Raw genomic sequence first — 13,575 nt, 5'->3', positions numbered from 1 at the left:
CTTGCAGATATATTTATTTAAACATAAACATGCCGATTAAAAGATCAACAAAGGCTTCCTGTTTGCAAAATAAACAAAAGAATTCAGTTACAGTAGAACAGACATGTTAGAGATATAATCTCAAAGATTTTCATTTAAATAAATGTCTGTTAAGTCTCTATCTGTTGCCGAATGAGGTAACACAATGGTGACTGAGCCTGTGGCCCACTGATGAAAGCCTTTGCATTTGCAGTATTACAGACTGACTGTCTGAGGCGACATTCATGGAAAAAATCACAAGCGGCGCCCAGTTAGTGACGCGTTTTCCATCAGCCAGCAGTGGTTGGTTTGCCAGAGAGGGTAGGCGGAGCTAAGCGGCTGCTTTTCCGCTCTCTGCAAGTGTTGCGAGTAAACAGTAATCTACTATGGCTGAACAAACAAAGAAAAGATGGATGACTACAGATACAACTTCAACAAGAAGTGAAAATCCACAGAAGAGTTACAACCAGAGCCAACCATGGACGTCTGGTTAAATTGGGACGTATACGCCCATAATTGCCTTTTATTGCCATACGGTGGCGAAAAATAGAATGAAACTGAGAACTTCGAGATCATGTCTTTAAACATAAACATGTTTTTAAAAAATCAACATACCTGTACCTGTCTGCTATGCTAGGGTGAGGATCTCTCTCTCTCTCTGTCCGACCGGGCTGGGACACGCCCGCTGGACTCGAGTTAATTATTAATGGATCATAGTACAAAGTGACGTGATGCATTCAAAGATGCTACGTAACCAAGAGAGTGCGCGCGAGGACGTGAAAGCTTGTGAGACAGCCGCTGTAGTTTTTTTTTTTCACTAGATATATATTCATATTTAGAATATGAGTTGACAGCCCTGCTATCATATCTAAATTTAACTACACTTTAAACCAGTTTTAGTGGTTTGCTCAGCTGTCATGCTCAGCTAAATGTGCTACAGACAGTGCTGAGAGGATTACAAACTGTGGTGTCAGAACGCCCTCTGCTGGACAAACTATGTAATGACACCATTTTGAACGGCCCTTGTATGCCTTTTATGCCTCTATTATAGAGAGAGGACAGTGGATAGTGTGAGAAGCAGGAAGAGAGAGAGAGTGGGGGATGACGCACAGCGAAGGGATGAGGGTGGCAGTCGAAACCAGGCCGCCACATCGAGGGGCCTCTGTATACGTGATGCACGATTTAAGCGCTGAGCTAAAGCAGCGCCCCATAATCAGCTTATATTGCCAAGTATGTTTACACCTACGTGGAGTTTGACTCGGTGTTACTGTAAATCATAAGCTGATGATCTCGTCCGACCGACACATCAGTCAGGTCTGAATCTGTTCCTGAGAAGTCACTTCAAACACATCCTGGTTCATCATCAGTGCTCAGAGGGTTAATGGGGCTTTCTGAGGTCATTACACTTCTTAGATAGAAGCATCTCACTGATGTCGGTGTCGTCTTCTCATCAGGACGTTAAATCCTCCAAATCAAATGATCGTGAAATGAAGGAAGTGGACACGGGCTCAGTTATTGATCTGCTGACATTTCCTCCACACACTACAGGCCATTAGAAACGGGTTCACTATGGTCTGTTAATGTGTTCTGGGAACCAGGTTATTAGAGACATTTGTGCATGCATTACTCCCCTCTGTTGTTCTTCTCACAGAACAAGTAGTGATCGGAGCCGCGGCTAGTCTACCATTAAAACCTCGTATCTCCTCTGAACCTGAAACATCACACGTACCTGTGTGAAATAACAATGACCAATATTTATCTCTTTTGTTTCAGCTGCTAATTTATGTGCTCGTCTCCACTGTCCTTATCGGTCACTATGATTTATGAAGGAGGAAGTAGCTCACAGATTTGACGTCACTAATTAAAGCCGCTCAGTCCTGCAGTTTACTGTAACGTCCCGCTGTGGGTATCATGCTCAGAATATAAAGCTCTGCTGACCTGAGTGACCCGGGTATCGGCTCCAGTTCTGCTCTGTGATAATAACAGACTTTATGTTTGTAATTTATGTCATTTATAGAAACATACTTTAATCTACGCGACAGAGGCAGATCAAACTCTTGCACTGTCCCTGGGAAATATCAGACACATTCCTGCACAGACTGTGCCGCTCTTTCATCACACTCATATAGATAAATATTTTATGCAAATTTCTTTCATAATTTTATTCTTTTTTTTGCTTTATTGACGTGTCCAGACTGTAGTGCTGTTTGTTGTTTACTTGCTATATTTTATTCTATTTCTGTTTATTGTTTTGCTCGAGAACACCCAGACACATTTGTCGTAGTATAAACCCACTCTGTCATACACCAGGATCTTATTCTTATGATCTGATAGCTACATTAGTTTTTGGTTTTAATAAAAATAACTTCCCTGGACCACAAACGGAGCGACGCTTGCGAGCTAGTTCAGGCAGGTAACTGGAGCTGCACTGATTTCACACTTGTCTCGACACTCCACGATCACCTGACAAACACTTCCTCCCAGTGTAGCGTCTATTTAAGCTGCAGGATTTCCGCTCCCTCCCTCTGCAACCGCTGCCCTGCACCAGTACTGCGCTCATACTTTCAGCCCCACCACCACCCCAGCATCCACCTGTAGGCTCCGACTAGAGGGGGGTTTCAGACATCATCTCATCACTCCTCAGATTTCTGCATGTAAAATGATGAGGTTGGAGCCGAGACGCAAAACACAAGCTGTGTTCTGCTGCTGCGATAAACATTTCAGACTCTAACAAACGTGAGTTGTCTGACTGAACTAGAACTTTTTTTATTAATTAATTTGCAGATTATTTTCAAGGATTTTAAGAAGTTTTGCTGCCAAATCATGTTGCATGAAAGGGAAAGAAAAGAGGTACTCGCACTTTAAAAGAAAGCAATGATGGAAAGAAACGATAATAAAACTGTGAAAAGAAACTGCACACAGTAAATTAAAACTATACCTCTCAATAAATACCAAACTATATAAAACTATAAATACATTTAAATAAGCGTAAGTAAGAATAGACATTGTCACCCGACTTTATGCAGACTTTTTCCTGCCAGCTTCCGAGTAAAATGTCTGTAAGAAGTCGGGATGAGCCGATGTGAGACCGCAGCAGGTAATCCTCTGGAACATTCGTTGATGTTTATATCATGCGACCAGTTTGAAACCAGAAGAGAGACACATACAGGACGATTAAATACATCCGAGGCTGAAGGAGCGTTTGACAGATGACATGCCAACATTGTTCGCCAGGTGCAGGAACTGCACATTCTCGATGTCAGGGGCAGACTGGACATTGTCGGCTGTGCATGTGTGTAGCAGCTTCACACAGACAGCAGAAAGATCTTTCACTTGATCTTTTTGTTTATGAAATATTAAGAAATAGTGAATCAATATTTAATATATATTTTCCCACAGTCCGTGGTGTCAAATTCAAGTTGCTTGTTTTCTCCAACCAGCAGTAAAAGCAGCACATGCTCACCTGTAAGAAGCTGGAAGCACACACTCTCATGAATGAAACATTTCTGTCAAGACATTCTGAGACATTCAACATGATTTTAAATGAAGACTTACATTTCCAGAATAGGAAGTTTAGATCAATAACAGTTTGCACACACACACACACACACACACACACACACACACACACACACACACACACACACACACTGATAACAGGTAAGACACTCCCCCTGTTAACAGCCTAGCAGAGAGAGATGCAGGACACAGCACACAAGCAGAGCTGATTATAATAAACAGTATAATACTGAGCTGTGTAATATATCACCGTCAGTATAGTCCCACACTCATCAGTATTTCTCTTCTCTCTGTTGAAATGTCGAGGCCACTGTTTGTTGATGTGCAGAATATTTCCAGCAGAACGGATGAGACAGCAGACGACCTTTCGCACACTCTCTCCCTCCTCTGTGCTCACTCCAAACCCTCTTTGTATTCATGCATCTATTAGCATAATGTGCTATCAGAGTTCTTCTTTTCAAAGTGATATCTTAATATAGAGGTCTATTTTTATACTAGTTTATATTAATGTCATGGAGGGTCAATGTGGAGCTATATAAGCTGCTTTATATACACTACATGTTTTGAACCTGTTACTGAGCAGATTCAACTTTTAGTTTCTCCCAGTTAAATATGAATAAATATTAAATGTGTTTTTTGAGCTGCTGTGACGAAACACATTCATACCGATGTTTATCTCATTTTATACACAATTTATTAAACAACACGATTTTATTGGTTTAAAAACGGCTGAAGACACTTTTAACTCTTTAACCAGCCCTGAGGCTCACGCTGACATCGAGTCAACCAGTTTTTACATCACTAAATTTATATTTAAAAAAACAACCCTCTGATCAATGTAATAAAACAGCTCCTGCCCGTCACAGCCATGCCACCACCCTGCAGCCCCCTCATTAGTCAGGCTCCGACCTGAGGGTGAAGTCATACTTTAAAAATCATCTTTTCCATCCATCCATCCATCCATTATCTATACCGCTTATCCTGCTCAGGGTCGCAGGGGGCTGGAGCCTATCCCAGCTGTCATAGGGCGAGAGGCGGGGTTACACCTGGACTGATCGCCAGTCACAGGGCTGACACACAGAGACAGACAACCTTTCACATTCACACCTACGGGCAATTTTAGAGTCACCAATGAACCTAACGAGCATGTCTTTGGACTGTGGGAGGAAGCTTGAGAATCCGGAGGGAACCCACGCATCCACGGGGAGAACATGCAAACTCTACACAGGAAGGCCCCTTTTTGAAACAAAGAGACTCACCTGCTGCGTCCCTGTGCCGCCCTTCATTTTGTCTGGCACATACCATACAGCTCTGGAGCTAAATTCGGATCGTTTCTTTGCTTTATTCGAGGTCTGAAAAACATCTTTATTGCATCTTTTGGTTTTCTTAACCAGTTGGTATTTTTTACAAATAGAAGACCTATTATTTAGAAGTGGGAGAAATGTTTTATACAATTAAACAAAAGTTGATTTTACACAAACACAAACCTGTCAATAGTAGAACCAGAGAAAAACACGTTTTCAGTGGAGCTGTGTAAGCTTGGCCAAACTCTTTGTTTAAGGCGCTTTTTTATGGCTGCACATTTCTATCAAACACAAATATTTTAGATTTCTTGTGCCTCATTTTTTACCTCAAATTTTCATCACAGTTCGATTTCAAACTTGAAAGTAAAGTCCTTTCCATTTGAACAAAAGCTGAACATGTCTAATCTGCAGAGAGAGACCCAGATCAGCCGTCTGTATACTTTAAATGCTGGCTGTATGCTGCATGTTAAATCTTAAGCTGTAAGAAATAATTAACTATAGCTGTAACTAGACTCCACCAGTCCGTAAGACTTTTAAATAAATGAAACCTCAACACACACAAGTGCAGTTAAATCCCTTTTGTGCAATACTCGCTCGTGCATATGCAATACCCACCAGTGAATGTGTATTTCCGCCTCTGCATATGTGTATATTCTGCCTACACAGTGTATATTTAGAAAAAAGGACATATTTCATATTATCCTTATTGCATCCTTTTTTTTGTTAATATACAGTATGTTATTTTATTATATTTTAGATGCCCCTTATATCTCATATTAACCCTTTTGATTGGAGCCTGCCAGCACAAGAATTTCACACGACTGTACTTGTATAACCGGAGTGACAAACGTCTTGAATCTTGAATATAGAAGAAGAAAAAATTTCCCTCTGAAGTGTGGTGGAGATACATTTTAAAGAAGCAGAATATTATAACTGGTGGCGTTGTGTTGTTGACATTAAATGTCTGTCAGTCAGTGTCACTTACTCTTCTGTCTGCTGGCACCAGCTGCTCTGCCTTGTATACAGTTGGCCATTAGAGGGCAGCATTAGCCAAGCCTGTGTGCTCCCTCTCCCCTCAGGATAACCTCACATGTTTTGCCTCCAGTAAAGCTTTACGTAACGTTGTTCGGCTCCACAGACAGGTGGCAGCCGCACTCCACCAAATAATCCTCAATTGTTTCCTAAATAACTCTCGGGCTCATTTCTGCACAAACGGTTGCATCATCATCCTCCATCATTGGGCTCCATCATCATCGCGGGTCCCTCTGGTGGCTCTGCTGCTTATTGCAAAATGAAAATTACATTCCTCTCTGCTGTTAACTATCTGAGACGCACTAATGAAGACAGAGGATGATGCTCATTGGTTAATGGCTGTGTACTAAATTAAACACAAGCTAAATGAAACAAATAATTCAGAATGAGAGGACGTGTTAATTTGTGAAACTGGTGATCATGATGGTGATGATGTCTCTTCTCACACAGTCAATTTGTCTCCTGTTTTCCTCTGATATACATGCTGTGTAGTTTTCCTTTATTTATTTGCATCATATTTTTACTGTTATCAGTTGAGTTTTACTTTCTGTCTGAATTCTTCATGTGCTCTGTCTATTTTTACATCTGCATGCATGTATTTACCTCGTTATAACGCACAGCAAAGTGCTATACAAGCAAAGTTCATCATTATTATTTACATGAATCTGACTGCGTGCATTCTTCTTCCTGCAGACTGACTATATCAGCAGAATGCCCCATGCAGCTGGAGGATTTCCCGATGGACGCCCATGCTTGTCCCCTTAAATTTGGAAGCTGTGAGTAAACCTGCGCGCAGGCACACAGTTTGTCACAGCTTTGAACACTGCAGGTAAAGGTACAGTGTTATGTTTCAGCAGTCACATTATTTCTAAAAATACATGAGGTCACTAGTGAGAAAAGTAGCATGTAGTTTTGTCATGGCATCAGATTTAGTGTCTTCATCCGTGCAGGGAATCAGGATGGATGTACCTGGGTGTGTCTGCCAGCCCGTGTCCCTCAGGTGCTAAAGCTATTGTTGTGGCTTAGCAGGAGATAGCCATGTCGACAGTGACACACTGCTCCTGATTAAGCCATTAATCAACATGTCAGGGCTGCTCTCCTGCATCCTTCACTGCCTCGGCCACATTTAATGGGAAATATTTGTGGCACACACACACACACACACACACACACACAAACCAAACCTGCTCTTACACCCAGGTAAACAGGTGGATTCAGAGGGGTGGCATTGGCTCCCCTTGAAATCTGATTGGACACTCCAGGTGCCACCCCAAGATCCTGAGCTATGATTGGGTGTTTGCCTTGTCAGTATGGACATCATTCTTCTTTCTGAGTCCTTAAACTGACGATCTCGAAGATTTCAGTTTTGTTCTCATGGGCGCCCCCTAATGGTGATATATGGTAATTGTGGGAGGGCACTTCCCAATTTAACCAGACGTCTGTGGTTGGCTCCCTTTGTCATGCTTCTAACTCTTGATTTTCCTCGCTGACGGTCGCTTTCCTTTTGCCTTCATCTGAGCGTCGAGTTTGTTTCTTTTTCTTTGGATTTTCACTTATTGTTGAAGTTGTATCTGTAGTCATCCATCTTTTCTTTGTTTGTTCAGCCATAGTAGATTACTGTTTACTCGCAACACGTGCAGAGAGCGTAAAAGCAGCCGCTTAGCTCCGCCTACCCTCTCTGGCAGACCAACCACTGCTGGCTGATGGAAAACGCGTCACTAACTGGGCGCCGCTTGTGATTTTTTTCAGCAAAAGTCGCCACAGACACCCAGTCTGTAATACTGCAAATGCAAAGGCTTTCATCAGTGGGCCATCGGCTCAGTCACCATTGTGTTACCTCATTTGGCGACAGATAGAGACTTAACAGATTTTCATTTACATGAAAGTCTTCGAGATTATTACTTTAAATTGAAGTTAAGCTGAAAGGATTTATATGTTGCCACTGTGTTGTGTTAAAGTAAAACCATCTTTTACACTCTTTAATGTTAGTAGTCAAAGAAGATATGATTAGTGGAGATAGAAAGACTAAATAAGTGCTATTTATTCGTGTGTATATGTGTGTGTGTGTGTGTGTGTGTGGACGCATACTTCAAGCCACCCCGGCTGAAGTCAGTGCCCCAGTTAGGCTACAAAAGTCAGGATCCGCCCCTGCAGGTAACCTAAAAATCGAACCCTACACCTTGCACATGCACAGCTGATCCGTGTTTTGACTCGTGCCCAGCCTTCCACATGACTTCTAACCTAGTTAGGTGGCATCACACAGCTGCGATGGCACAGAGAGATCTGGGGAGCTCCTGTCCTGTCAGCTTAAGATTAGGGTTTAAGGTCTTCCCTGCACTGACGTATGGAGGGTTATCCCCATCGTCCGTCTGCTGCATGCACGACATTTAGCGGCTTCCACACCTGCTTTGCTCACCTCAATCCCCAGCTGAGAGCGGAGGTTGGGGTTAACCAGAGCCGCTAACTGAAACCACCTCAGCCGCCAAGAAATTGGACGTCAATTAAGTTAACGGGAAGCCCAAAAAGCCAAAACCTGCTTGGATTAATTAGAAGACGTTTAAACACTAAGGACTTTACCGCATGAGATTATAGGTTAATGAGATACTTCAGTTGACTTGGTTTATTGATCCCTGTAAGGATAATGATATCAATAAATACAATTAAAAATCTTTGTTGTTTTATGTTTAAAAGCAGATTGTAGTCCGGTTTGTTTAAATCACATTTAGGGCGTGAAACAGGATCGAATGCAGATTTTATTTTATCAACATTTGGATAAAAACTTTACTCATGCTAATCACAAATCCAAAAACCATCAAAGGCTAAAATATAAGCTTAAAAATGATGAGTGTAATTTGTAATAAATATATTGATAAATAATTGAAACATCCAAAAAGTTTTAACACCATAAAATAGCTCAGAGTTTTTTCATTGACATAATGTCTTGGTAGTATTATGTTTTAAGACAAATATGAAAATACAGGATTTAAAGAGCTTTCATTACAAAGTTTGCTAACACCAACGACAGAGTATCCAGATGCAAACTTTGTCAACCCTGAAATGATTTAAAAACCTAATGCCAGAGTAAAACTACAGCCCGTGCGACGTTATAAGCTGTAAAAGTTACTGTGGTTCAGGCATATCCTGTTTTCTCCGACTCCATTAACCCCCGCTAATCCTTTGACCTAATGGACAGCACTCAGCCACGAGCGGCAGGCTTTCAGAGTGGCAGCAGACCTGTCCTGTGCCGTTGTGTTAATCACCTCTCATGGACTCAGCTCTGCTTTCAGCGGTCCCGCTCTCCGACCCTTTATTCTATTACTGCTCAACAGTCTGCGAGGTATAACAGATGTATCATTGTAACTCTTCAAAGAAACTTTGATCATTCATAGAAATGTTCTGAATTATGTAAATTCACTGAAATGGCCTGAAATATGAAATATATTTTTGGCTGTTAGCCGTGTGGAGCATTGTTTTTGGCTAGCTTAACACACACAGCTAGTTCTCAGTTCATTTTACATTATGCATCAGTCAGTTCAAACCAAGTAATCTGATTGGACGAGAGGAAGTCCATGAGTTCTGATATAAGCTGTGCCCCAATTCAGCTGCAGCCTTCGAAGGAGGCGGCCCACCTAGCAACAGGTAGCTAGCGGGCTAACTAGTTAGAATAACATCACGTAACTCAACCTGTTATTTTAAAAATTATTTGTTTCAAGGGCCCTATTGTTTTTTAAACATGTGTATCTCTAGCTATTCGATTGAGTTAAAACCAAAAAGAGTTTTCCTCAGCCACGTAAGAATCTGCAATCTCGTGTGAATTGGCGCGCAATGCATCTTGGGATACTTCAGGCATCTGAAGGAGCCTTCAAATTGGGACAACCTTCGTCACGCCGCTGTGACGCAATCTGCCCTGGACTGGGACCAGTGTTGCCATCTGTTTTCCAATTAAAGTAGCTAGTACGTGCTCCAAAAGTCGCTAGAAGTCTCCAAATGACGCAATACACTACTTTGCATATTGGTGACATCATCACATATTAATTTGTATAATGCTTACTGGTTGTGAGGCAAGCCCCGCCCACCCCTGACTGCCTGCGCAGTGCTGCTGCACGGGACAAGAGGAGAGAGAGCAGCTCGAGCTGTTGTAGCCGTGAATTGCGATTACTCTGAGCAGCAAACATGGGAATTAATTACAATATAATATATTTCACTGGTCTGAAAAAGTCACTGAATTTGTCGCTAGTTGCTTTTTAGAAAGAAAGTCGCAGAGAAGGTCTGAAAAGTTGCAGAGTCTAGCAAGAAAGTCGCTCAGTTGGCAACACTGACTGGGACACAGCTATAGAGTACAACAGCACTGGGACCTTTACCTATGTATCACTCCACCTCAGGCTTTCTGAATACTGTTTACAGCTAACAGTCTTTGTCTTGCTTGATCAAGCTTGTGGGCTACCTCAAAATCACAGACTTGTAATTCACTGGATGCATGATAAATGGACACATACAGATAAAAGCACATAATACAAGTAGCTGGTCTGTGGTAGCCTGTAGAAACACAAACACACACACACACACGGAGTAGCAAGTGTTAAGCTAATTATTAGCATGCTCTTTGCAGCAGTCCAGCTCCAGTCCCGTTGTAGAACCACTTCTGCTGGTGGATCCAAATGAATAATGAAATGAGCATAAAGCTGTTGTTGCGTGTCACTGTCGATCCCTCTGTGACACTGTTGTATAAAAACACACTCGATCACACTCGAGGTTGTGCTGCTGAACTGAATATCAGCAGGACAACAGCTGCTGAGTCACCGCCGTGCTGATATTCAGTACAACAGCACTCTCTCTCCTGTGATATTGCTGTCACTGACAGTAGCGCTCTGCTTAACAAACAATGTCGGATGAGGTGTCACTTTGGCATCAAGTACATTCCCATTTACACCACAGATTCTGTCAGTTGTCCTTTTAGCTGTCCGTTTCTGCTACTATGCTAAAGTCGTAGCCTAGCTTGCCCCCCTCATCTCGCTAAACGTTTTACTTGTGATTCTTTGTAGTTTTCCATCTTTGCTTTTATTCTTTTGTTGTGGACGGTTGCAAGAAAAGGTTGATTCTGCTCTTAAGTTTGTTCTTTCAATATAAAGCTGCAGCCAGGAGATGTTAGTGAAGCCTCGCATGAAAACTGCAGACTAGATGGAAACAAACAGCTAGCTCGGCTGAAGCAATAAAAGTTGCTATAACTTGTTGCAACGACGACATATGTTGTTGTTGTCGCTGTTGTTGCTGTTTGTTTGTCTCTATCTTGCATCTCCCTCTGTCAAAGTTTTCGGCCCATCCAGTCGAGGCAGACGGCTCTTCAGCATGAGCCGGGATCTGGCTGCTCGTGGTGGATTCATGTTGGTCTCTCTCTATAATATAACAAAGAGTCTGGACCTGCTCTTTTTGTCTTGAGATAACTTTATTTATGATTAAGCGCTATAAAAAAAAACTGATTGATTGAACTTCTAATGTAACCCATTCAAACCTCTAATATCTTGTTTGTTAAAGTAATAATTTCGAAGATTTTTTATGTGAATAAATTAAATAAAGTCTCCATCTATCGCCTAACGAGGTAACACAATGATTGAGCCTATGGCCCAATGATGAAAATCACAAGCGGCGCCCAGTTAGTGACACGTTTCCCATCAGCCAGCAGTGGTTGGCCTGCCAGAGAGTTAAGAGTTACAACCGGAGCCAACTGTGGACGTCACACATGCAACACTGTCTGGATATCTGGGAAGGGTGCTCCTGCAATTACAGTTTAATACCATAGGTGCTGCCTAAGAGAGTGAAACTGAGGTCTTCGAGATTATAGCTTTGAATTAAGCTAAGCTAAATTAAGCTTACATATCGTCGCTGTAGCTTTATATTTAACAGACATGTGATATGTGAGTGGTGTCGATCTTCTCAGCAAGATTTGGGTTACAAATCTCCTTAAAATGAGGGAAACGGAACAAGAAGCAACATTAACACAGCGCTTGTTATCTTATTTATTAATTTATGCAAATCTGAGTTTTTTATACTTTTGGAGAGCTGTATTTGTGGGACTTGAGCGCTAACTCTGGCCTTAATTATATTTGGGTTATAACACAATGAAACGAACATGTTGATGATGAGTCCCTGCAGCTGAAATAATAGCGTATAAATAAATAGAGGAGGCAGAGCCTGCGTTGTGCACTTTTTAAAATGACCTGAAATGCAAATAGAAAGCTCATTTTCACACACTCTCTTTACTCAATGCATCTAACATCTTATTCCTTCATTTGAATCACATCTGGGTGCTTATTAAAACGTGTCCCGCTGTTCATGAGGAGGTGTTCTCACATTGTGTTTGCCTGTGTTTCTCTTTGTCCTAATGATGGACAGAAAACTCGGGCAGGAACGTAAATGACCTCAATTCCAGCAGCTTTAACTTTTCAATGTTCATAAGGGTTGTGGAAAAGCCTGCAGGGGGAGAGAGGGAACCCCCCCTCTGCAGGGGAAAGAGCTGAAATAAGACGAGCTGATTCACAAGTGCACACGTTCAGTCTGTGCTGTAAAACACATCATACAGAGAGCCACTAAACAAAGGATCAGACATTTCGACCGCAGGTTACCGTACTGATTTAGTGTCTTTGCATCCTTATCTTCACAGTTATGGTTAAATGAACCTTTGGTTTCTCTTTCTTTGATTAATCCATATGCTAACTAAGCTCTTCTATGTCCTGTGAATCAACTAAAGTTCACATGTGACGGTGCAATTCTTTGCATTACAGTTCTAGTGTTTACCCACAGCCGCTGAACACTGGGAGCCGTTCCAAATCAGGGATACTCCGTTAATGTCAGTGACTTAATCTTCCAGGAACAGCATGCAGTGTAAAAGCACAACACACTTCTATGAATTATGATATTATAATGATAATGATAGTTATTTATAGAGCACATTTCAATTTCAAAGTGCTTTTCAAAGGACGCAACATAAGACTGACAAGTTATTAAATCCTCCAGTTTTTATATGAAACAAATAAAAACAGTGTATAAAAGAAAAAGCTAGAAACTTTGTTCAAAGAGATAAAAGAACTTAAATCTTCCTTAAAAGTAACCGGATGTTAAAATCTATTCTACATCATTCTGAGTGTAAAGAGGCTAAAATACGAAGCTTGTTGTCATGTTTCTTTGTTCTAATGAAAAACCTGGCAGACATGATACAGTCTGGAGTCGATCAATAGATTATTACCACAGATGTGGACTTGAGACTTGGTGACTTGGACTCGAGTCGACTCGAGTCACTGTTTTGATGACTTGCGACTTGACTTGACAAAAAATAATTGACTTGAGACTCGACTTGGACTTGAGGCATGACGACTCGGATGACTTCAGTGTGTTCATAAGTTTGAATGTTGTAAAATTCAATGTTGTCAAATTTCTGTCGAACTATCAAGTATGTACGCAGCGCAAACTGGGAATCATGATTGGACGACTCAAAAAGCTCCCCAGTATGTGATTGTCATGATTGGATGACTGGCTGACAGTCAAACTCCTCACTATGGCAACACGCAACATCAAAGCCCCCAAAGAGAAGCCTCATCAGTCGTACTCGTTACTACTCAATACGCTCTCAGAGCAGACCATCATCATGGCTGCGTCTGTGCCAAGATAACACAGATACAATTCATTGTCATACTTTTTGAACAGGTTA

General features: G+C 41.6%; 2 protein-coding genes across 4 annotated transcripts in view; one reads left to right on the top strand and one right to left on the bottom strand.

The window, feature by feature from the left end:
- Nucleotides 1–13,575, top strand: part of gabra5 (gamma-aminobutyric acid type A receptor subunit alpha5) — a 39,087-nt gene that overhangs the window by 7,040 nt on the left and 18,472 nt on the right. For all 3 annotated transcript variants that reach the window (XM_069680537.1, XM_069680538.1, XM_069680539.1), the window contains one exon: nucleotides 6,567–6,649. In XM_069680537.1, coding sequence (XP_069536638.1) covers nucleotides 6,567–6,649 — 83 coding nt within the window. The remainder of the gene's footprint in view (nucleotides 1–6,566; nucleotides 6,650–13,575) is intronic.
- gabrb3 (gamma-aminobutyric acid type A receptor subunit beta3) overlaps nucleotides 1–13,575 on the bottom strand; it is a 68,734-nt gene that overhangs the window by 45,366 nt on the left and 9,793 nt on the right. The gene's annotated exons all lie outside the window — the stretch shown is intronic.

The sequence above is a fragment of the Semicossyphus pulcher genome, unplaced genomic scaffold (genome assembly GCF_022749685.1).
Source record: "Semicossyphus pulcher isolate SPU_LCO1_2020_fin unplaced genomic scaffold, fSemPul1.0.p SCAF_4, whole genome shotgun sequence".
Classification (NCBI taxonomy): domain Eukaryota; kingdom Metazoa; phylum Chordata; class Actinopteri; order Labriformes; family Labridae; genus Semicossyphus; species Semicossyphus pulcher.
Note: the sequence above shows the minus strand (reverse complement) of the source record. Positions and strands in the feature narration are given on the sequence as shown.